The 26,287-nt window shown below is 40.9% G+C and overlaps 1 protein-coding gene across 5 annotated transcripts in view; it reads right to left on the bottom strand.

Annotated features, from left to right (window-relative positions):
- The window catches only part of TNRC6B (trinucleotide repeat containing adaptor 6B), a 198,939-nt gene that overhangs the window by 128,924 nt on the left and 43,728 nt on the right, over window positions 1–26,287 (bottom strand). For 4 of the 5 annotated variants that reach the window (XM_081128606.1, XM_081128608.1, XM_081128609.1 and 1 more), the window contains exons 2-3: window positions 21,584–21,657; window positions 15,174–15,264 (exon numbers count right to left, since the gene is read on the bottom strand). In XM_081128606.1, coding sequence (XP_080984732.1) covers window positions 15,174–15,218 — 45 coding nt within the window. In that variant the 5' untranslated portion in view covers window positions 15,219–15,264; window positions 21,584–21,657. Of the gene's footprint in view, window positions 1–15,173; window positions 15,265–21,421; window positions 21,470–21,583; window positions 21,658–26,287 lie in introns of all 5 variants that reach the window. The other variant, XM_081128612.1, reaches the window with a different exon arrangement.

Below are 26,287 nucleotides of genomic sequence, written 5' to 3'. Positions count from 1 at the left end.
GGGATGTTCCTTATTCCTCTGGCCCAGACAGCTCTGTTGAGTCCGGTATCAATATGCACTCCGGAGTTCCCATCTCCTTCAGGCAAATGTCCAGATCTCTCTGAGTGCCCAAGGGCCACACTTCTTGAAGCCCACTCCACAAATGTGCCTGTGAATGTTGACGGTGTGTTCTACTTCTCTGCCGCTACCTCACTGATGGCAGAACGGCCCTTCTTCTTGCTACCCTTTTTTGTGGGAGCCATCATGCTGGGCCCAAGGTGGAAAACCAGGTTTTGACTTTTATTCTTCTCTTATGGACTTCTGATTCTGCAGCTTATAGGGCTTTACCAAGGAGAGGGAGGATTCTCCCATCCTAAGTTTACATAGTGATCTAAAACTTCTAGAATAAAAACTAGGGTTAAAATGTTCCAAGGGAACCTTATGAGGAGCTAGAGATGATCTTGATCTTCATTGTGGTTATAAGAATGTACACATGCATGAAAAAAATCACTGAACTGTGCATTTTATGCACTGAATTGTATAAATGTTATACATTATTAATTAGAAAAAAGTGACAAATTGAACTTTATTAAGTTACTTGAAACCTCAAGCCTAAATCATTTCCTCAAAGACAAAAATGGTTATTTTCAAAGTATACTACATTATAAAATTTTCTTGATCCTTCATCTTTAACGATCCTCTTCAATTTCTAATTAGCACAATAATGAGAAGAAATAATCAAAAAGCCCACAGCTTCAATAACCTTCTTATATTGGCTCCCAAATTTTTAACTCCAGTCTTCTTTTGCATACAAGTCTTCTCCACTTGGATGGCCCAATAGGACCAACCACCTTGCCTCAAATTTCCTCTCTTTTTTATATCTCCTATCTCTGAGAATGGTACCAACATTCACTAGGATCCCCAACAGGAAACCTAAAATTGTACAAGATTCTCCATCTTCCTTCCTTAACTCCACACATCCTATTAATCACCAAGTACTGTGCCTCTTCCTCCTAAATAGCTCTCATATCCATCACCCCTTCCAATCCCTTTTAACTGCCAGAGTCAAAGCGAGCTTCTCTAAATCTCACTACTATAAAAGCCTTCTCACTGGTCTTAGTGCTCTGGGTCCCATCTCATTTCAATCCGTCTTCTAAACCACTCCCATGAAGTGGACTTGGTAACTTGCAAATCTGATTACATCATCTCCTTGAACTTCTTCAATGGCACTCTATCACTTATCCTGAAGGAGAGTTCAATTTATTTGCCTAAGTAATCTTTTTTATCTGCCCTGCCTCACTCACCCATGAAGCACACACCAACTCCTCAACCCTCTCTGCCTTCATATATAATGTTCCCTCTTGCCTAGAAGCCCTGGTCTTCCACAACCCGTACACTTCAAATTCCTACTCATGCCTTAAAGCACCAATTCAAATACTGTTTCCCAGAAGGCACTGTCTCTTTCACCAGGGTTCACACCGTCTTTTGTTCCTCACCATCTCGGAAGGCAATAAACAGTCCAGAAAGATCACTGCTCCATACTGACACTTCCCATTTTCCTCAAGTCCATTTCTAGTCTCTCTGCATTCTTATTTAGTTTTTCTACAAATTTCTCAAACACTTTTGGACTTAATTTGATGACTTTTACCACTCCTCCTCCTTGACCTCATCTTCAGAAGTTTCAGTATCTTTTTTTTTTTTTTAATATATCTTTATTGATTTCAGAGAGAGGAAAGGAGAGGGAGAGAGAGAGACAGAAACATCAATGATGAGAGAGTCATTGATGGGCTGCAGCCCGCAACCCGGGCATGTGCCCTGACCGGGAATCGAACCCCGATCGCCTGGATCCTAGGTCGACGCTTAACCACTGAGCCACGCCCGCCCGGGCTCAGTATCTTTATTCATAAAACTTACACCATATCCTCACCTTTTTTCCACTATTACTTACTCATTCAACAAATATCAGGCACATATTACATGCTAGGTGCTGTGCTGAGATAATGAAAAAGAGTGTTTGCCATCAAAAACCTTACAGATTAGTGGGAAAGACAGACAAAACCAGTCAATTACAATACAGTGTGAGAAAGCAATGAAACAACAGGAAGCGCACTTAACTCAGTCTAAAGGAATCAGGTACTCTCTACCTTAGACAGGTGACTATCTCCTTCCGGGCACGACCAGGGGCTGAGCCTCACCAGCAATCTGTACTGCTGCACAGCCAGGTCCAAGAGTTCTGAAATCTGCCTCAGACGACAAGCATCTCTTCCACTCCCTCCCTCCATCTGAACTTGTAAGGCAGGGGTGGGGAACCTTTTTTCTGCCAAGGGCCATTTGGATATTTATAACATCATTCGAGAGCCATACAAAATTATCAACTTAAAAATTAGCTATGAAACCCAGCCGGGAGTGGCTCAGCAGTTGAGCGTCAACCTAGGATCCAGGCTATCGGGGTTCGATTCCCGGTCAGGGCACATGCCCAGGTTGCGGGCTCGATCAATGACTCTCTCATCGATGTTTCCATCTATCTCTCTCTCTCCCTCTCCTTTCCTCTCTCTGAAATCAATAAAGGTATATATTTTTTAAAAAATTAGCTATGAAAAAAGCTCCTAGATTTATTGAATTTTGAGTCCCACCTGCGGTCGCCTTGGCAGGGCCAGACCAAATGATGTCGAGGGCCTTATATACACGGCCCTCAGGCAGGCGTTCCCTACGGCCGTAAAGAGTGGTCCTCATAGTAACTTCTAGTCTGTGGTTCTTCTTTTCCTTCAGATTCCATGCAGAGCCTCACTTGACAGGCACAGTATAATCAAATTTCCTTTCTTATACAATTTCTTGTTTTCCCTGGAACTACAGTTACTACTTCCTCTTCTTTCCATTTTTTGGGGCTTAGTGTTTATTATGTATTTTTCATTAATTCATCCTCAACTCTATAATGGAGCTATAAGTCTCCTCTATATCAAACACTTCAGGTAATCTATCAGTTTCATTGCAGGCTTGGAGACTGTCCTCAGGGTTTTTCCCTTGTTCCAGTCTAGATTGTTTGCTCTCTGGGCTGCTAAATAGCTGACACCTTGCCAGGGATGTCTCTTCCCCTTCATCTCTGGAATTCCCTGCTTGCTCTCCTATGCTGGAGCATCTGTTTCCCAGATCCTTTGTCTTTCTCTTTCAGTAGTATTCCCTGGTTGATGTGGGGCATATATTCCAGTGATTTCCTAATAAAAAGTATATGGGAAGTGAATTTTTGAAATCTTGAATGACTGAAATGTCCTTATTTAATCCATACATATAATTGACTTACAGAATTTTTTTTAACCCACATACATAACTGAATACAGATATTCAAGTTAGTAAACATTTTCCCCTCCAAAATTTTGAAGGCCATGCTCCATTGTCTTCTAGCTCCCAGAGGTGCTGTATAGAAAATCGATGTATTCTAAATCCTAATGTTTTGGATATGACCTGTTTCTTCTATAGAAAATTTTAGGAGCCTTTATTTCTCCTCAGTTTTCTAAAAATATGTTTCTTTTTTATTTATTAAGCTGGTACTAGAGTACTGGGTAGGTACTTACAATCTATAAATTCAGGTTCTTCTGGTTTGGGGTATTTTCTCTGCTTATTTATTGATAATTCTTTCCCCTCCAATTTATTTTCTCACCTTTAGAAATTTCTGTTATTCAGTGTTACATGTATGAAACCAACCCATTAATTTTCTTCTTTCTCTCCCATTTTTGTTACTTTGACTTTTTATTTTACTCTCTGGAGATTCTCTCAACTTTACCTTAAAATACTTCTAATTTTTTTAAATTATGCTATTGTGATTTATTTTAAGATCTCTTCCTTGCCCTCTGAATTTGTTACATGAGTATATCTTCTCTTAATAGTGAGAATATTACATAGAGTGTTTTGTTTGTTTTCATTTTCATCTGTTCCCTCTATTATCTATTTCCTTCAAGTTCTTTTATATTTGGTTTGGTCAAAATCTTTCATTCACAGGTTTTTATCAAATGTCTGGTCATCTTTGGCTATCCACTTAGATTTAAGAGTTAAGCCTTAAAGAGCCTAGAAGTGCCTTTGGTATGTGGAGAAGGAAGGGGAGGTTGCTTATCCTGTGTTTTCTCCTGGACATCAGGGGGAGGACCTAGCCATTTCAGATACCCATATCTGTATCTTTTTTCCTCTTGGGCTGTTCAATTGCCCGAGAGGTACCCTTCAGTCCTCAGCCACATGGGTATAAGTCTGGCTTCCAGTGTTCTAGGACTGAATTTCAGGAGACAGCTGGCACAGTGTCATATCAACATGTAGACTGATTTAATCCTTCTGTTTTCATGTAGGTGCCTGCCTCTGTCCTCAGCTTTGCCAGGGTCAGAGCAAAACAGCTATCTATCTGTGGATATGAGGGGCATGCTCCTTGTAAATTCTTCAACAGCTCTTGCTGCTTTCAGTGTCACTCCAAAAGCTTTCTAGCTTCCAAAATTTTGTTGGCATCTCTTATCTGCTTCATCTCCTCTTCCACCCCCTTTTTTCTGGTGGATTTATGCTTGCTGAAATCATTTTGGAAAAATAATTTTAGAGGAGTTTTAGAAGGGAGCAGAGATTAATAACTGGGTTTAATCTACCATGTCTAGGTCTACTTTTAAAACCTTTTTGCCTGTACTTTTCCCATTCTATCAAAACTGCCCTATTTAATGCCACTAAATTTTTGTTGGTTTTCTTCTACTAAAAAAAATTTTTAAGTTATTTAAAATTTTAAATTTTAACAGTATGATGAGGTATAACTGACATATATTAATAAACAGTATATAGTTTGATAAGTTTTGACATATGTATATACCCTGAAACCATCACAATGAATAAAGTGAACACATTCACCACTTGTAAAAGTTTCAACATGCCCCTTCTTAATCCTTCCCTCTTGTTCCTCCTCCCAGGCAATCATTAATGTGCTTCCTGTCATTATAGATTAGTTTGCATTTCTAGGGTTTATATACATGGAGTCACATAGTATATACTCCTTTTTTGTCTGGCTCCTTTTACTCAGCATAATTATTTTCAAATTCATCCATGTGGTTTCATTATCAATAGTTAATTTCCCCTTTACAGCTGAGTAGTATTCCATGGTAGAGAATATACAATCTGTTTTCCATTCGCCTGTTGATGGATGTCTGGGTTGTTTCTAGATTCTGGCTACTTCAAAGCTGCTATGAACACTCATTTAGAAGTCTGTATATGCTGTATGGGTTCTTTTTTATTGGGTAAATACTTAGCAGTGTATTTTAGTTTGGTGGGGCTGCCATAGTGAAGTACCACAAACCAGGTTTCTTACACAACAGATTTATTGTCGCATACAGATCTGGAAGTAGAAACCAACTGGAAACCAAGATGTTGGCAGCACTGGTTCCTTCTAAGGGCTGTGAGCAGAAAATCTGTTCTAGTCTTTTATCCATGACTTGTAGATGGCCATCTTCATGTTCACATGGTGTTCTCCCTGTATTTGTGTCTCTATGTCTAAATTCCCCTTTTTATAAAGACACTAGTCATACTGGATTATGGCTCACACATTCTGAGGTACTGGGGGCTGGAACTTCAACGTGAGTGAGAGGGGCACATTTTAACCCATAACAGAATGAAATGTGTAGTTAGATCATATGGTAGCATATGTTTAACTTCTAAAGAACCTATGTTCCAAAGTGGCTGTAGCATCTTTCCCACCAGCAGTGTATGAGAGTTCTAGCTGTTTCATATCTCACCAACACTTGGTATGGTAAGACTTTTTAAACATATCTTTTTTATTGAATTTCAGAGAGAGGAAAGGAGGGGGAGAGAGAGAGATAGAAACATCAATGATGAGAGAGTCATTGATCGGCTGCAGCCCACAACTCCGGCATGTGCCCTGCCCGGGAACTGAACCCCAATCGCCTGGATCCTAGGTCGATGCTCAACTGCTGAGCCACACCCGGCTGGGCAAGACTTTTTAATATTAGCCGTTCTAATTGTGGTTTTAATTGCACTGAAGTTGAACAACTTTTCATGAGCTTCTTTGCCATCCATTTTCTGGTAAAGTGCTTTTTAAATATTTGACCACTTTTTAACAGCTTTATTGAGATATAATTTACATACTATAGAGTTCACCTGTTTAAAGTGTATAATTCAGTGGCTTGTGTGTCTGTCTTCTTTCACTTAGCATAATGATTTTGAGCTTATTTATTTATTTATTTAATCCTCACTGGAGGACATCTTTCCCATTGATTTTCAGAGAGTGGACAGCAGAGAGAGAGAAAAAAACCAATGTGAGAGAGACACATCGATTGGTTGCCTCCCTCATGCACCCTGACCAGGGCCAGGGATCGTGCCTGCAACAAAGCTACGTGCCCTTGGTGGGAATCGAACCTGGGACCCTTCAGCCTGTGGGCCGATGCTCTAACCACTAAGCAAACCAGCTAGGGCATGATTTTGAGTTTAATCCATGCTGTAGCACATACCAGTACTTCCTTCTGTTTTATGTCTGAATACAATCCCATTGTAAGGACAGACCACATTTTTGTTTATTGACATCATCAGTTGAATATTTAGGTTGTTTCCATTTGAGGGGGGTATTATGGATAATGCTGCTATGAACAACCATGGACAAGTTTTTGTGTGGACACATGCTTTCATTTCTCTTGGTTGAATAACTAGCAATGGAATTGCTGGGTCATGTGTTAACTGTACGTTTAACTTTTTGAAGAACTGCCAAACTGCTTTCCAAAGCAGCTGCACCATTTTACATTCCAACCAGCAATGTCCGAGGATTCCAATTTCTCCATAGCTTCACCAGCACTTGTGTGAAGTGGGTTGTGGCTTTGATTTGTATTTCCCTCATGAGTAATGATGTTGAGCATCTTTTTATATGCTGATTGGCTATTTCAATATCTTCTTTGGAGAAATATGTATTCCAATTCTTTGCTTACTTTCTACTTGGCATTTGCTTATGTTAAAAATTGGGTGCCCGGCCGGGTGTGGCTCAGTGGTTGAGCGTTGACCTAGGATCCAGGCAATCGGTGTTCGATTCCTGGTCAGGGCACATGCCTGGGTTGCAGGCTTGATCCCCAGTTGGAGGCGTGCAGGAGGCAGCCCATCAATGACTCTCTCATCATTGATGTTTCTCTCTCTCTCCATCTCCTTTCCTCTCTCTGAAATCAATAAAGATATATTTTTTTAAAAAATTGGGTTCTTTAGCTTAGAGAGTTTTTATTATATTCTAGATACAAGTCCTTAGTTAGACATATGCTTTGAATATATTTTCTTTCAGCCTGTGGCCTGCTTTTTCATTTTCCTAATAGAATCTTTCAAAAAGCAGTTCTTCATTTTGATGTATCAATTTTTAAAATTTAATAGACTATGCTTTTACTATGGTATCTTAGAAAACTTTACCTAACCCTAGGTCACAAAGATATTCTCCTACATTTTCTTCTAAATATATTAGTTTTAAGTTTTACATTTAGATCTAAGATCCATTTTGAGTTAATTTTTATGGTATATGGTATGAGGTACAGCTCCATGTTTACTTTATTGCAAATGGATATCCAATTGTGCTAGCACCATTTGTTTGAAAAATTAACTTTTCTCCACTGAATTGATTCCATAAAAATGCCTTTGTCAAAAATCATCTGTCCATCTATGGGTAGGTCTGTGTCTGGACACTCTCTTCTGTTCCACTGGTCTATTTGTCAGTCATTTCTCCAATAGCAAAGGGTTCTGATTACTGCAATTTAAAAAAAAACCACTGATTTTAGAGAGGGAGTAAGGGAGAGAAAGAGAAAGATTGATATGAGAGAGATACATCAATTGGTTGCCTCCTGTATATGCCCCGATGGGGGATCGAACCTGCAACCTCCTGGTGCACAGGATGACGCCCAACCAACAGAGCCACACTGGCCAGGGAAACCCTTCAACATTCCTTATAATATTGGTTTGGTCATGATGAACTCCTTTAGTCTTTTCTTGTCTGGAAGCTCCTCACCTGTCCTTTGATCTTAAATGATAGATTTGCTGGGTACAGTAATCTTGGCTGTAGGTCCCTACTTTTCACCACTTTGAATATTTCATGCCAATCCCTTTTGGCCTGCAAAGTTTCTGTTGAGAAATCAGCTGACAGTCTTATGGGGGCTCCCTTGTAGGTAACTAATTCCTTTTCTCTTGCTTCTTTTAAGATTCTGTCTGTCTCTAACCTTTGGCATTTTAATTATGATATGTCTTGGTGTGGGCCTCTTTGGGTTCCTCTTGTACTTCCTGGACTTGTGTGTCTTTTTCCTTCATCAGGTTAGGGGAGGTGTCAAGTCATTATTTCTTCAACAGGTTCTCAATCCTTTGCTCTCTCTCTTCTCCTTCCAGTATCCCATGATGTGAATGTTGTTATGCTTCATGTTGTCCCAGAGCCCTTTAAACTACCTCATTTTTTAGAATTCTTTTTCCTTTTAACGGTTCTGATTGGGTGTTTCCTGTTACTTTGTCTTTCAAATTGCTGATTCAATCCTCTGCCTCATCTAATCTGCTGTTGATTCTTTCTAGTGTATTCTTCATTTCAGTTATTGTATTTTTCATTTCTGACTGGTCCTTCTTTATGGTTTCTATATCTTTTTTTATGCTGTTCTCACTAAGTTTCTTGTGCATCCTTTCACTAAGTTCCTTGAGCATCCTTACACAACCACTGTTTTGAACTCTGTATCTGGTAGCTTGCTTGCTTCCATTTCGTTTGGTTCTTTTTCTGGAGATTTCTCCAGTTCTTTCATTTGGGACATGTTTCTTTGTCTCCCCATTTTGGCTGTCTCTCTGTGTTTGTTCCTGCGTATTTGGTAGGGCTGCTATGTCTCCCAGTTTTGGTAGAGTGTCCTTATGTAGGAGGTGCCCTGTAAGGTATAGACACCCCAGTCACCTGAGCCAGGCACTCCAGGTGTGCCCTCCTACCCGCCTTGTGGGCTGTATGCACCTTTCTGTTGTACGTGAGCCTTGATTGCTCTTGGTGCATCAATGGGAGGAATTGACCCCCAGGCCAGTCAACTGCAGACTGGCCAAGACCACAGGGCTGGCCCCAAAAAGCAGGACTTGCTGCAAAGGACTTGCTCTGTTGCCCATGAGTCCGACCCATGAGTGTGTCACTCATGGAGGTGACTGAGTGGTGCTCTGTTGTGGCCTGAAGCTGGCCTCCAGTGTCCTGGCTCTGGGGACTCTCAGGAGGAGCAAGCCAAGGTCAGCCACCACCTGTTTCCTTCCTGGAGTCATTCAGCATTAGCTGCAAAGCTATCTAAAGATGGCTACTTGTGCTGGGCTTGAAGGTGCCCAGAAGAGGGCAAGCTGCAAACCAAGTCTGGCTGCTGCTAGTGCTGGGCCTGGAGCCTCTTAGCAAGTGGTACAGGGCATGCCAAGGCAGATGCTGCTTGTTTGGGGTTTGTGAACCTTTGAGAGATTTTAGGAAAGTTGGCAGCATGAGCCAAGACAGGCTGTTTGTATGGAAAAGCCACTGGAAGCAGCTTGGGTGGGCCTGCAAGTTGGGTAGGGCAGGGTCTAAGGAAATCACCAGGATAGCAAACAGTATTAGCCTGGAGACTCAGATATGACGCCTGCCTGTGCCTGCAGGGGAAGGGCTCAGCAAAGGAACAACAGCTTCTGCCAGCACTTCTCTCTGAAAGCTGCCCTACCACCCCTTACCCTAAAGCCACACAATTCAGTTTCTCCCATATATATGTCCCTGTCACCTTTCAAGCTGCCACTCTAGCACTGGAGCTCAGAGCAAGTGTGTCCAACTGTGTCCATCCCAGTCCTTTAAGAGGAACTCCTGGGGCTCCAGCAGCCTTCCTTCTCACTCAGCCACAATCTCTGCTGGTTTTCAGAGCCAGAACTTATGGGACTTCACTTTCTGGCACTGGAACTCTGCACTGGGGGGTCTGGTGTGGGGCTGGTACTTCTCGCTCTTCAGGAGAGACCTCTGAAGCCCAGATATCCCTTCTGATTTTTAACTGCCACATGAGTGTGGGACCAGCCCAATCTCAGTTGCTGTTCTTCTTACCAGTCTTGGTGTGGCTTCTTCTATATATCCTTAATTATAGAACTTCTCTATTCAGATAGACTTCAGGTGTTTCCAATAATGGTTGTTCTGTAGTTTCGCTGTGATTTTGATGCTGTCATGGGAGGATGCCACTACAGTGTTTACATACTCCACCACCTTGATCAGAAGCCATAATGGTATTTTCTAAAATTTCGGTTTCTGATTTTTACTAGTTTTACAATAAGAAATGCATTTGGTCTTTGTCCCCGATTCCTGGCATAGAGATCCTAAAACCTTTAGAACTTCTTGAGTGTAGTAGTGTTTTTTGTTATTCACAAGGAGCTCCTTTGGAGCACACCTTTTTTCTCCTGGTTTTAAAATTTTTTCTCTATCACTGGTTTTGAGTAATTTGATTATGATGCGCTTTGGCATGGTTTTCTTTGTGCTTCTTGTGCTTCAGGCACATTGAACTTTTTGGATCTGTGGATTTACAGTTTTTAACATGTTTGGAAAATTGGGGGCTATTATTTCTTTTTTTACAAATATCTTTTTATTGATTTCAGAGAGAAGAAGGAAGAGGGAAAGAGATAGAAACATTAATGATGAGAGAGAATCACTGAGTGGCTGCCTCCTGCACGCCCCCTACTGGGGATCGAGCCTGCAACCCGGGCATGTGCCCTGACCGGGAATCGAACCATGATCCCCTGGTTCACAGATTAACACTGAACCATTGAGCCAACCTGGCCGGGCAGGCGCCTATTATTTCTTAGGTATTTTTCTGCCCCCCATCCTCTTCTTCAGAGACTTCAATCACATGTATATTAAGCCGCCTGAAGTTGTCCACAGCACACTAATGCTCTTTTCCCCCCCCACTTTTTGTTTTTATTCTTTTTACTGTTTCTTGTTAGATAGTTTCTATGTGAATGTATTTAAATTCACCAATCTTTTATTCTGCAATGTCTAATCTGCCACTAATCCCATCCAATGCACTTTTCATCTCAGATATTATAAACTCTAGAAATTTGATTTGGGTCTTTAATATCTTCCATATTTCTTTCTGCTTGACTTTTTGAATATTTGAAATACAGTTACAAGTTTTAAAAATATTGCTTATTAAATCTAATCTGTATCAGTTATGAGTTGATTTCAATCAACTCATTCTCCCCCTCACTTTGGTTTGTATTTACCTGGTGTTTACATGCCTGACAATCTTTGCTTGGATATCAGACATCTGAATTTTACTTTTTGGGGTGTTAAATATTTTTGTATTCCTATAAATATATTTGGGACACAGTTAAATTATTTTGAAACAGCCCGTTCCTTCTGGGTCTTGCTTTTAGGATTTGCTAAGCTGGACTACAGTAGTGTTTACTTTAGGGCTAATTATTCCCCACCACAGAGGCAAGAACTCTACAGGGTGTCCCCAAAAGTGTATGCACACTTACAGCTGATAGCTCAACTGATATTTTTTCTTTTCAGATTTAATCCATTGGAACTAATAATTATTCAAAGTGTATGTACATTTTTTTGGGACACCCTATATTAGTACCACTACTGAGTCTCAATCTAATGATCCATGAATTATGAGGTATTCTGGTCTACAGAAATAGACTCTCTTACCTGCACTGTTTGAGTGCTAGGCACTGTTCCTTCTAATCCTCTTAAATGAGCTCTTCCTCCTGCCCCAGCCATAAGTAGTTTCCTGCTATGCATGTGCCCAAAAGTACTCTGCTGAATAATCAAGGTGAACCGTCCACAGGTCTCCAGAGTTCTCTATGCCACTCTCCTCTCCAGTACCTTGTCCTTAGTACTCCAGTATTCTATCCTTAGTCTCCCCAGGCCCTCAGCAAGGTGGCCTCAACTGAGAGGGTCCACTGGGCTTTGCCTGGGTTCCCCTCCTTTCGTGCACCACAGGCTGGAAGCTCTCTCAAGCCAGTACACTGGGGTAGTTAGAGGGCCCAACTTACTTGTTTTCCATTTCTCAGCAATCACTGTCCTTCATTACCTAATGTCCAGTGTCTTGTAAATAGTTGCTAAGTAAGTCTCACACACAAAGTCTCACCCACAAAGAACACATATTGTATAATTCAGTTTATATGAAATGTCCAGAATAGGCAATTGTGAGAGAGCGAGAGTACATTAATGGTTGCCTGAGAAACGGGACTAGGAAGTGACTGCTGATGGATACAGGGTTTCTTTTTGGAGTAATGAAAATGTTTTTAAACTAGATTATGGTGATGGTTGTACAACTCCGTGAATATACTAAAAACCACTGAACTATATACTTTAATTGGGTAAATTTTATGGTATATGAAACTTACCTTAATAAAGCTGTTCAAAAAAAGAAAAGAAAAATACCCAAGGTAATTCTTATGCATACTAACATTTGATACACAGCCTGTGGTTCAGTTCTATACTTGGGTTTTTTCTCATTTCCCAGGCCCTATCTATTCCTATATGCTGAGAACTCCCAAATATATAGCTTGATGTGTTTTCTCTCTCTCTCTCTCTCCTCCCTCCCTCCCTCCCTCGCTCCCTATCCCTCTCAAACTTCTGAGTTCCAAAAATGCCTACCAAATATCTTCTTCTGGGTGCCTGAAGGTGCCTTGATATTTCAAAATCCAAACTCTCCATACAAACCCAGTTAAAAACAACAACAGTAACTACAGCTATAACTAATCCTGTACTATTTCCTGTATTACATGGTGTATCATTCAACCCACTGTTTCAAGCTAAAAAATTTAGACTTATCTCTAAATGCCCCATCCTATTCTCAAACATTTCTCCTATTAGTCCTCTCTTCCTCAGACACTGCTAGTGCCTGATTTCAAGCCTTCTTCAACCCTCGTGAGGAGACTCCTAACTCGTCTCTCCATGTTATCATAGTACTATGATGAATTCTGCATTAACATCCAACATTCCAAATGTAATAAGGTTTTAAACAAAGAAAGGCAGAAAAATTAACAACCACAAAAACATAAATTAAGCTAAGACTGATGAAGTTGAAGTTATAATCTAATTTCTGATAACAGAAGACTCTACTTAATGCAAGTATAAAAAATGTTCTTTTATTATTTAGTTTGATTTCTAAACTGATAAACTATTCAATAATTTAAAAATCGAGAAAGCCAATCTTTTTTTTCCTCAGAAAGAAGGTGGAAACTAAGTTTATGACACAATAAAACATTCTATGTTGGTCTAATTACATGCTCACCAAGTTCCAATTACAACTTAGCTTTCTAAGGAGAGAGTGCATTAGCCAGAGGATCCAAGAGTCCAATCTTCCTTAACGTTATAGTTCATTATACATTAATAAGTTAGGATCCTGAGGAAGGGTCTATGTGTACTTCGGAAATCCTGAGGTCTGTGTATCTTGGTTGCCCTGGGTGTCTATGTCTGTGTGTGTCTGGGGGAGATTCCTAGTGTGTGTGTGAATCTCAGACTCTGACTAACCCTAAATGAGATTCAGGATTTAGATGAATCTGATAAAAGTCTATAGGCTTCTGCTTTGGCTACAGAAAGAGGAGATCTGGTAAGATGGGGAAAAAACACACAAGAGGACAAGATGATATCTATTCCTCTACCCAACCATGGACTATAGAGAGGGAGGATTCAGAAAGAAGCTCAGAGAGCTGATTTCACGAGGGACCCCCAAGACTCAGGGTACAAGCAGTACTTCCGTGAAGCCCAGCCCACAAAATACAGCAGAGCAGAGAAGGGGGTGGCCTCTCCAAAATTCAGTGAAACACTGCATGAGGCCAATGGGGCAGTGAGGGCTGGTCTAATAGGAATTCACAGGTATTTTTTCCCTGTCTTTAAAAAAAAGAAAATAATTTACTGATGTGAAATTCACGTAACGTAGCCCAGCCGGGCATGGCTCAGCGGTTGAGCATCGGCCTGGGATCCAGGTGATCAGGGTTTGATTCCCGTCAGGGCACATGCCCGGGTTGCGGGCTCGATCCCCAGTCAGGGGTGTGCAGGAGGCAGCTAGTCAATGACTCTCTCATCATTGATGTTTCTCTCTCTCTCCCCCTCTCCTTTCCTCTCTCTGAAATCAATAAAGAGATATTTAAAAAAAAAAAATTCACATAACATAAAGTAAACCATTACAGGGTGAGCAATTCAGTGGCATTTGGTACATTCACAGTGTTGTACAACCACCACCTCTATCAAGTTCCAAGGCATTTTCCTCACCCAACTAGAAACCTTATACCCATGAAGTACTTATTCCTCATTTTCCTTTCTCCCCAAAACACCAGTCTATGCTCTATCTCTATGGATTTAGTTATTCTGCATATTTCATATAAATGGAATCACCCAATATGTGACCTTTTGTGCCTGGCTTCTTCCACACAGCATGATGTTTTAATGGTTCCCACTGACACTGACACCTTTCCACTTTTACTCTGGTGAAAGAATAAGCCTTCCCACAGTGACTACCAGTAGCAGGGGAAGCAAAAAAGGACTCCCCTGAGGAGGAGTCCAGTGCAGCCAATAATGCTACAGGTGCTGGGCACTGCCCTGGACACAGTGTGAAATACCCTTGGAACACCCGGGGAGGCCTACAGACAATATTGAAAGGAGAAAAAGGGAGGTGAAGTGAAGGTGGCACTGAGGGTTCCAAATAACCAGGCAGAGAAAGAAACAAGCAGATTTAGGACACAGAAGCAGATATAGAGAGGTATATGTAAATACACTAATAACTATTTATATACAGTGACAACAGTCCTCAAGGCTTTAGCTTGAAAAACCAAACCAAAGAAATTACCACTTAAAAATGTATAATAAAAAATGTCTAAAAGTAATCAGTGATGCCTCTGTGCAACAGGAATAAGGGCCAAGCTTTTACTTTTTACTGTATGCACTTATTTGTTTTAATTTTTCAAATAAGTATATATAACTTGCGTAACAAAGCATTAAAAGATGAAGTGTTAGTATTCTACAAATTAATCATTAAGTTCTTTAAGAGGTCAGTAAAATCTGTTTTGAGTTTCTCATGTAGCATAACAAAAATGGATATTGAGAAGAAAAAAATCTCAATCTAAGGTGAAGGTCTAACTTAAATCAATCTAATTTATAAATTCACCTAAAACAAAACACCCACTCCACTCATTCACTACCTCTGTTGTTTCATTTCTACTCAAATTGTTCGCAACTTTAGTAATTCACTGACCTTGGAACCACTTTCTTCCGATACTTCTCCCTCATTGGTTTGCATGGGAACAGACTCTGTGCAAAACTCTGCAGAAACACACAAATACTGCCTAAAAGAGGTAGGAAGAGAAAAACACATAAGGAATTCAGTTCAGACATTTGTTTTTTCAAAGATTAGACTGAAATTCTGTTACTGAGACCATAGATACAGTACAGTAAAGGCTTAAGTGACGTGTGTGTTGTGTCTGTCTGTATATATACGTGCATCTGAGGTGCAGAGGGAATTTTCCGCACCTTAGGAAGAACAGTTAGAAAAGGTTTAAGACACTGGAGTATTGAACAGTTCTAGATAATTTTCCTCTTTTTATTTGATTTTTGGCAGAGGTGATAGAGAAAGTCTTCAGTAACTCATATAGTACAAATACTAACCTGTCAGAAAGGATGCCCACCTAAGTAAAGCCATGAACTAATCATTATGCGGTAGCCAGTCGTACTGCCTGGATATTACGCTAGGCTACTGAAATTGGCTGGTTTTCTTAGGTTTATAATTTATGTTCAACACTTGTGGTATTTTATGATTGAAGTTAAGGTGTACTCTAATAATTTATCCTACTTGTTTTAAGAAAATTTTCTTAATAAACTATATGTCTATTAACTTATTTTTATATGAGAACAGGCTATTCATAGAGCAAGACAGTAAAAAGAAGGAATTTTTCCTCTAAGAATAAAATGAGTCAAGTAAAAATTTATTAAAATTTTATTAATTAAAATGTACAAAAAGGAAACTACTATAAGTTTAGGCAACATTCAAGTCAATTCATTAAATATGTAATTATTGAGGAATCATTACTCAAACTGACACAAAATAAATTGCTATTATAATATAGGTATGAATATTTGTAAATGTTTCAAATACTTTAAAAGGCTCATAGCTACATAATATAAGCTAAAAAGATGCTTCATAGTGTATCTTTTTTTGTGTGTGAAGAGAGATCTCTTTATGAATGCAGCACCTTGGGAGGTCTGGCGATCTGGTCCTGGTGCAGACTTCTCACTAACCAGTCACATGACCCGAGGCCAAGAAGGTAGTTCTGGGAACCTGTTTCCTCATCAGCTAGGGTTATCCAAATATCTACTGTGCTCATTTCATGAGGCTTTTTGGGAACTAATGTGTATTTATCTGATGTAAAATATAAAACTGGTACAGTGAAAGCTCTCTCAGTCAACCCCCATTCACTCATTCCAGATGAATTGACACTGCCCATTCCCTCTGTAAAACATAAGACTGATACAGCAAGTGAAACAGGTTTTCTCCAGCTGGTTTTAACCCTTGCCCGTTTATGACACTTGTTCAAAAACATAATTGCTCTTTCTATAAAAATTAAATTGATAGCACTGGAAAACTCAATTAACAAATCTAGAAAGATTTGGTATGCAAATTGCTTCACTAATGTCTTTAAGTTCTCATTCTGCTTCACTGAAATGGAGACTGTATTCCGTAGGTAATGCAGTATAGGCACAGCTGACCAAGAAAGGCACTGGTTATCTCTGTGCCATTTCCATTTGAATGTACTGGGAAAAGGGAATGCTTCCTCCCTCCCCCAAGGTCACTGCTGGCTCCTCTCCACCTCCACACACACTACTGCAGAGGAGGTACAGGACCTTATCTGAAAGGTGAGTTCAGAGGGAGAAACAAGATATGGGAGCTCTCTCTTCCTTTTGGAAGCCAGCTGTCCCTAGGGAGCACACATTCTCCTCTGCTCCTGTCCCTATTAATGCAGGTCCCTCACAATTACCTGCGACTCGGTAAGTCTGATGAATTCTGAGGTTCAGTGTTAAGTTCACTTGCCTGCAGATGTCAGCTGCATTCTCCAATTTACCTTCATTTATAATAGAGATGATATTTTGGTCTCCCAAATGCCTTTCTCTTCTATCTTATTTCTCACTAGAGTGCTGTTATTGGCTCTCTCACAGACCCTAACATATACTGCATGAGACTAGAGTCTTGATAAACAGGCATGAAGTAAAATTTGGGGAGTAATATACATGTGGAATTTCTGAGACTTCTGTTGGGGCCAGGACTTAGGGCCTTGGTCTTTATTGAGGGGGCAAAGTGTTTTGACCTTGAAGAGGTTTACATTAGGCCACGAGTTTTTACAGTTGTACACTAGCTTTTAACTATTAAGGCCGAATTAGAAGCTTATAAACCACAGGCCACACCGTATTTTGACCTTAGTGGTGACTGTAGCTATGACAACTTTGTCTTCAGGTAGTGGCGGTTTCTATAGAGACAGGCTGCATTATCAGCACATAAGCCTTAGCAAAGGCTGGGGGGCTTTGCCAGTTTCAGTGAAGAAACAAGCCACACTCTGCCATGGTGGCAGTACTGAAGGCTCATCTAAATGTCAGCTGCGCAAGTGGTCTCAGCATACACTGGCCACTCTGGCCTAGCAAGCAAATGCCAGCTGTGCTGGCCTCAGCAAAGAGAATAGGGTATTAGCAGGCTTGGGTGGTTTCAGAGCAGAAGGCTGCTGCCTGACCTTGAATTACGCAGGCACAGCTTTTCCTACGCAGGCATGGCTGAGGCAAAGATTAGACTTTAGGAAAAAAGGCTTTCTTCATACAGGCCTTTTAGATATTAGTGGTTAGAACAACTATTTGATGCATGTAAGCTGCAAGGTAGCCGAATTTGAAACAGCACATGAGCTATAAAACCAGTGAGCTTCTATGTTTAAATCGTTTGTGCAAGGCTTACATAGGCAATTCAAAGGGGAAATAGAAATTAACAGGTTTCTCACAATACTTCATAGAGGGAAGGAAGGAAAGAAGGGAGGGAGGGAAGACTAGAGGTACGCAGGGAAGGAATGAACTTACAGAGGAAGAGAGGGAACTTGGTAGCTGGGGCTGCCACTGTAAGCCTCTAAATTTTGCAAAAAGGTGGTGATATTTCAAATAGTAATCCTTAAAAGAGAAGACAGTGTGCACTGGTTGTTGTTTTTATCCAGACATGGTAAAGGCATAGTTCCATGCTTAACCTCTTGCTGGCAGATTGTTTCAAATTGGTGGCAGTGTCCAAATCATAAATTCTGGACACTGGCATAGACTAACTGGGTATCTTGATGAGGCTCAAACCAAGAGGACCTCACCCATTCTTCCCTCCCTCCAGTACCAATGTGTCTCTGCTACAATCTTTAGCAAGGCTGAGTGATGCATTCACGGAACATAAATTTCACAGAAACACTGTTCTTGGGCTAGAGGTAGGCTTACTTTCTGAATTTGGTGGCTGTGGGGACAATGTTGAAATGATTTTCTTTAGCCTTGGAGTTCATAAAATTTATATACTATTCTGATTCATTTTAGAATCTTCTCGGGACAAAAATCTATTATTGGTCCCAAGAGAAGACCCGACAGAACAGTAGTTGGTAGTGGGGTGTTGTCCTTATAAAAGTGGGAGTAGGACGGTCCTGAGACCGCCTCTGCCCTAAAGGGATAGGCACACCCCAACTGACTGACATTTACTGTGTAAGAGACAAAAGCTGGTGCGTGTTAGAGGAGGAACCTTCTTCCTCACCCTTGATGCTCCCCTCCACGTAGGGCAGTAACAGTTTGTTTACTATTCCTGGTCTTATCATACCCCTGAGTCCTGCGGTAGGGGTGAAATGCCTGGTCTGATCAGTGAGCCCAGAAGAGGAAACTGTGCTTGGGGAGTCCAGCCCCTTCCCTTCCCTTTCCCTTGGGGGTACCTATTCTGCTCTGCTCCTTCCTTCCTTCTAGGTAGTGGGTCTATCCCAGACTAGTGCTGCTGAGAAAACCTGTTAAGTTCTGGAGTCCAGCATTAGAAAGCCAACTGGCCCTTAGAGATGAGCCAGTTCTCCGTCAACTTCTAGTAAACGTGAATTTTGTTTCCCACCTGGCCCTACCCCTTCATGCTCTCTTTCTATCAGTTCAGAATGCAAGCAAGCAGGAAACAGAATATCATTATTGGGTCCCCTTCAATTCCAATTTATATCTGAAACTTCTCTTCAGAATTAAGTTCACTTTTCTGTGTCAGTCTTATCTTCCCAACTATCCCATTACCATAATATTGATAACAATTACTTCATAAGCTTTCCAGCACCATTTCTAGTTACTTCCAGTGCACACACTCCCCTCCAGTCAGGCACATCTCCCTTCCATTCTCTCCACACAACCGGCTAATTCCTACCTACGCAGCCCACGCCCCACTGGAAATCCCTTCCCTTCACCAATCCACATCTCCACCCTTCTAATACCCAGTCAATTTGTATTTCTAAAAATCTGTCCTGATTAACACCATATAACCTGCCTACTTACTACATGTCATGTCAATACCTCTTTTTATTTGTACTTCATTTAATTTGCTCTCATTCTTTTGTTATTTTGAAACTACCTTTAGTATTTTTAATGTTTCTTGATGACATTCTTATTCGAAGGCATAGCTTATAATTATGTCTAAGGTTCTAGGTCAGTTTTACTGTCCCTTTGACAAAACGGAAGGAGAATCAGGCAATGCAGAAGTACACAGTTAAGCCAGGGGTTCCACCTGGGAAGTGACAGGAGGTCCAGTGTATCGGTGCTAACAGAGTGGTGAAAAAGTCAAGGCAAAGTCCACTTAAGTGAAATTAACTGGAGGGGTGAATAAGTGGTGGTAAAGCTGTCAAAAGTGACGTGACAACATATGCATTTCCTTCCTGCTTCAGCACATCATTTCACAGAGCTGTCATCAGTTTGCCATACACAGTAAGTGACAGATAGTTGTGACCTGGCACAGTGCTTCAGCACACACAGGACAGGACTCAACAAATGTTAGTGACCAAATATGAATAATGTCATACAGCATGTGTGCTGGGTCTCCTCTAAAAGTTGGTAAATATGTTAATGTTTTCAAAGCCCTCCAGGATCTAGCCCTCACCTGTCTCTCCGGCGTCACTGGCCAGGCCTGTTTGTTCCTTTTGTTCCAGCCATACTCAACTACTTATAGCTTCACAAATATGCCAGATTGTTTCAGGTTTCCATGTCTATGTTCATATTACTCCCTCTGCCCTTTCCTCCCAATACTCCTCATTAAGATGCAGCTTTTTAGAAAGTATTCCCTGACCCATCTCTAGGTAGAACTGATGATTTCTTCTTCAGTGTCCCCAGTAGATCTTATTTGAATCCTATTATAGGATCTGCAACTTATTGGATTTCTTTGCTTGCACAGATGCCTTCCCTATTACACTGTCAACCCTTTGCTACCAGACACTATATCTCACATAGGCACAGTTTACTTAAAATTGTGTACCTGTATTTAATAAGTATTCAATAAATGTCTATGTAAGAATGACTGAATTAATCAACTAAAGTCCTTTTCGCTTAACCTGCAATATATATCAATTCAATAAACATTTACTGGGTACCAACCACATGCTAGATGGTGCTGGGCTAATGTGGTGCGGTACAATAAGCACTGGTTTTGAAGGGGCAAAATCATTACTCTGAGACATTTACTAGCTGTATAATCTTGGGCAAGTCACTTAACTTTCTAATCTTCATTATTTTCACCCATAAAACTGGTCAGGAGGAAGTGTTATAAGGATTAAATTAAATACTATATGTATAGCACTGAGCAAGGTGTCCAGGAACAGCCAATAGGCACTAAAAAAACAATTCCTTTCCAAAGTCTCAACGGGTTTATAGTCTAGTAAAGGAGACATAATACAAGTAAATAACTCTAATGTAAAATAATGAATGCTTTGTTACTGTGATAATAACAGGTGCTCCTAGAACACCAATGAAAAGGCACAATGGGAAAGATACAAGGGTAGGAGTGGATGCTGCACTCTCCTCCCCCTTCCAAACGCGAAGCAAAGAGCAAAGTCTCAACCAGGGCACAGAGCTGGGAAGACAAACCAAGTGCCTGGGAAACAGAAAAGGGTTAACAGATAGGGATGCAGTAAAAGAAGCAGTAATGCTGACTGCACTTAAGTTCTGAAGGGGGTTTGCAGGATGACATCTGCAGCAACTGGGAGCCATGAGAGCTGTTGCAGCAAAGGAGTGACATGAGTAAATCTGTCATTTAGAAAGCTGACTCTGGCAGTAATGTGGACTAGACTACAGCAGGGGCAGACTAGGGACAGAGGAACTAGGAATATGCTCACATAAAACTGTGGAATTGCTAAATCCTAACAACAAATTCCAGCTTTAAAAAACTATGAGGACCAAGTGTCAGTATCGATTTAAACACAAGTGCTTTTCAACGGGACCTACCAAAGTAGAAATGCAAAGGGCTGATGTGACGGACACTTTAAACACCCTCTGTAAGAATTCAGAAAAGAAGCAATAAAGTCAAAATATACTTTTCTTCTTTTTAAGATGAAGACTCTCTCATTCATTACTAATACTGGGTGGATATAAATTTTAAAAACTTACCTTTGACAGTATCCTGGGGCAACACACGCCCGTGAAGATGAATCTAGACTACATTCAGTGCAAAAACCAAAACCCTGAAAAGAGAGAAAAATCACAATGAGCCACACACTTGTAGTAAGACGCCGTGGCAAGTGGCAGAGAACAAATTCAGAATTCAGGCAGCCGAGTACCAATTCAGGCTCCTCCAGCTACCAGCTACTGATTCTTTGACTAACAGCCCAACCTCTCAAACCTCAGCTTCCTCCTTCAACACTGGGAACAATAACAGTATCTTCCTCAGAGGGTTCTTTGGAAGTTTAAATAAAATATGTATAGCCCGGGCTAGCAGGGCTCAGAGGCTGAGCTTCGACCTAGGATCCAGGAGATGGCGGTTCGATTTCCAGTCAGGGCACATGCCTGGGTTGTGGGCTTGATCCCCCGTGGGGGCACGCAGGAGGCAGCTGATCAATGACTTTCTCATCGTTGATGTTTCTATCTCATTCTCTCCCTCTCCCTTCCTTTCTCTGAAATCAGTAACAATATTTTAAATAAAAAATAAAATATGTATAAAATACTTAGTACAGGGCAGCACCAACCACATGATCAATAAAGGCAAGTGGTTATTAAGAATGTGAACTGGAATATGCAATACTTGCTGAAGAAACATTAAAATCTATATTATACCTTTATTATTTATTTTACCTTATTTGCCCTATCAGAAAAATACCACATTACCTTTTCAACTTCTCCATTTGACATGAGAACATCTCATAATCACTTTAGATTTAATACTACATCCCAAACTGCCGTCTTCTTCCCCCACCCAGACCTCAGTCTCCATCTCCACTGTCTCAATCAAGGGTGCCATCCTCCACCCAGTTGCTGGTCAGAACCTCAGGTTCATCCTCGATTTCCCACTCAACCCCAGTCCTCTCACAGCCCATCAGCAAGTCCTGTCATTTCTGCTTTCACAATATATATCTCAGATCCACCCACAATCCTTCCTTTTCATTGCTATCATCATTTCTCACTTGTGAAGGCCTCTTCGCTGGCCTCCCAGGGACTATTCTTGTTCCTCCCTGATCCGTTCCCAAATAATGACTGGAATGGCCTCTTCAGAATCAAATCAGATCATACCAAGATGCTAATAAACGCAGTGAAATGTTTATTTCAAGACTGAATATCTCTTAATACATATTTATATATCTGTGAATATACAAATATATCAATAGTTATGAATAGACATTTAGAGACCCCAAGCCAGTCCCTTCATTTTACAGTGGCAAAAACAAATGTCAGAAGGATAATTCTGCTCAAGGTTGGACTGTGTGTATGTGAAGACGGGCGGAACAATGCCGGACAAGCCTAGCAGAAATGTATCTGTGATTAGCACCCACACTGTGTCAGAAAGCCTGTCACTGTTTGGAAGTTGGCCCCTTAGTTTCACAATCAATGTTTCTGTCCAAGAAAGTGCATTCCATTCCCCATGGCTACAGATTGTAAATTACAGCTTTAGTCCCACATTATGTCATAGTGTTTGAGGTGGTACTTTAGTGAAACTTGAAAACATATGCTGCTCCCTTATCTGTCATCACCTCTATGTTGGCTTATTTTTTCCAGTGTTTGAATAAATAAATCTCAGACAGAATTGTTTTGTAATGAGTATCAGTAATACTTTAATTATTATCCCTATCTTCCTACTATACACAATGCTGTCCCAGCAATCTTCTAAAAAGCAAATGTGACCTCTGAGTATATCACTGCCAGAATTCACTCAAGAGCTACCCATTACCTTTGGGGTAAAATTCAAGATCTCTCTTAGCTGCATCATCACTTCATGCTCTATTCACATGGATTGCACATGGTTTCCTTGCCCACATGATTTCCTTACACCAATGTCTTTGAGGACCCTTTGCCTAATTCCCTTCCACTACTCTTCTAAGATCTGCCTCAGGTGTTGTCTCTTGAAGTTTTCTGTACCCTCCCTGGCTACACTAAGTGTTCCTCCTCTGAGGCAGGCCATATAATATTGGCAATATCCATGGGTGTGTTTCCTTCACTCAATAGGAGCTCCTTGACAGTAAAATCTGTCTTACACATCTTTGAATTTGGCATCGGGAAGGAGTTTAACAAACATAAGCTGAATTGAATCCTGACACGATCCCTATAACTCAGTACTCCAACACGGATGCCTCCCCACTAACTAGCAGTGGGGGAAGCAGCAGCAGCTAGCCGCAACTATCAAGATGGGTATGGCTCTCACGCAGAATGTGAACTATGTGGTTATGTGTGACCCTTAGCACCTCAGAGACAGACTGGATTCTTTAATTTTTTTTGTCAACCACAGACTATCAAGATAACAACCCTGACTAATTTTCAGTTCTCTATTCTGATTAGTTCCTCCCCAGGCTAAACAGTACTGCTTCTCTAGACTTATCTTCATAAAGTAGCTCATTATTACATATCTTGTTAACAGACAAGCTTAGGACACAGTGGCCAGCTTCGTCCTTTGCCTGCTTGGCAGCTGGTCCCAGACGCTGACGTTCAGTAAGAGAAAAGGGGAGAGGCAGGCAAGGGAAACTGGGCAGTGTTCCAAGGACTCTGGAAACCAGCTTCATTACTCTCTCGGAAGGGCTGTGAACCTCTGTATCAGATGTACTCACACTCAAGATAAACATAAAATTTAATTCTAAAATCAACATTTGAAATGATCTAGTTGAAGTTACCTATAGCACTTTTTCCTTCTAAGGCCTGAGTAACGGCGAACGCCGTCAAACATCATTTTGAAACATTCAGAATTATTTACTGCCATCCTGCTACCTGGTCACACACAGCCGCAGCAGTCCACTATGTGAGCTGCTTGTTTTCTCTCTTCTCCTGCAGAATAACCAGGTTGGTCTTGGACTTCACATAGGAATTGGGAAGGTTCAGTGGTTCTTGGGCTAAATCAACTCCCAGGACCTGCTAAACTGCAAGTAGATTTCCAGAATTCCTCCACAGCCAAGCACTTAACTAAACTTGCAGGATGTAATTAAAACTGAATCTTTCCTAGGGAACACAGTAAGTTAAAAAAATGCATATTCAATAAACTCTATTTACTAATATCACCTCCGATACGGTAAGGTTTAATTTTCAAACTTGGTTATTCAGCATAATTCTTTTAAATTTAAATTATTTCAAAAAATTCAAGCAATGTGGGTAAGACTGTCTTCTCTCACTCCACCCCAGTCTTCCCAAGATTCACCACTGTTTATCTGTTTGATATCCAGCATAATTCTTGGGATGCAGACTATTAAGAATATACTATAAACTTTTAACTGAGTCTCAAGTAACACTGAAAACCCTGACTGCCTATGTCATTGGCAACTGGCCTAACTTCAAGCACGACATCAGGAAAAGATGTCTTAGGTGAAGCAGCAGATGTGAGGGAGGTGCAAAACGCCAGCAAGGAGGTGGGGGAGGTCTCCCCAGGAGGCAAGCATGGACCAGGAGGGTACCACAAGTCCAGCTCTATAAGCAGCACACCCAGCCCACGTGGGCAAGAAGCCCATTTAATTAAGTAACAAATAATAATAACAAATGCCTAAGGAGCCCTGCTCTAGGCAAATGGGTTTATTTAGCCACCAATACACAAATTCTTGTTCTTGTTCCAAGATCTCAGCAGTTTTAGGCCACTTCTACCTCAGTTCGACACTTTGGAAATTCTGTAAAAATGTCCAAGTCTGTCCATTCCTAAAAACAGCCCCGTTAATCATGTAACCTCCTTGAGCTTTTGTGTACTCCCTCCCCTCTTTTCTCTCCTAGTCAAGCTTTTTTAAAAAGAAGTTTTTATTTGTGGTCTCAATGTCCTTAGTTCTCATTCACTTATTAATCATTGCAATTTGATTTTTTTCCCTATCAGTCCCAGTTGGATATTAAGGATATTTACAATGGATATTATTCAATTGTTTTTGCTTTAACTTTGGCACTTAAAAATCAGAATGACCTGAAACTGTCATTTGGAAGCTCCTTTCCTATCTGGATATTAAGGATAATGTAGATCCAGCCATTGAGCCAGGGGCACCTTCTTTTAGTTGCTGGTTTCTTGGCTGTGCCTGGGTCCTCCTGCCTCCCTGGGTTTGTAGCCAGCCCAAGACCTTTGTCGATACTGTTGATTTTCAGATTCCCACCATGGGCACGGTGGGGCTGGGTACAGGGTTGCTGCTTCTATACACAGGAGTTGGGGGGGACAGGGATTGTGGTGAGAGAACCAAACTTAACTCCTAGCTTCAAGGATTGAGCTTAGTTCTGCCAAACTGACATGGAACATGTTTAGTCCCTTTACCCTTCAGGAGGGACCAAATTCATCAGTTTTTCTACCTCTTATACCATTTCTTACCAGTTTCTTTTGCTCGACTGCCCTTCTCTGCCTGTCCTTTCATCGCTGCTATGTCCCTCAAGAGCTCGTCCTTCCCGGTCTCTATTCTCCAGGCATGTGCTTATCCTCTCCCGCAGACTTAACCACTTCCTGTACCTTGATGACTCCCAAATCTCTCCCGTGTTGACCTTTCTTACAATCTTCAAAGACCCCTATACAACTACCTCATATCAATGGATTTCTCCCCCTTATGTTCCACAGGTCCCTAAAACACAACGTAACTAAAACTAAAACAATCCTCCCCAAAACTGGGTCCTCCTTCTGCCACACTTGGAAATACTATCATCCCACTCAAAGAAAAAAACCTG

The sequence above is a fragment of the Miniopterus schreibersii genome (assembly GCF_964146895.1).
Source record: "Miniopterus schreibersii genome assembly, chromosome: 2".
Taxonomy (NCBI): Eukaryota; Metazoa; Chordata; class Mammalia; order Chiroptera; family Miniopteridae; genus Miniopterus; species Miniopterus schreibersii.
The sequence above is the reverse complement of the archived record's forward strand: the minus strand, read 5'-3'. Positions and strand labels throughout refer to the sequence as shown.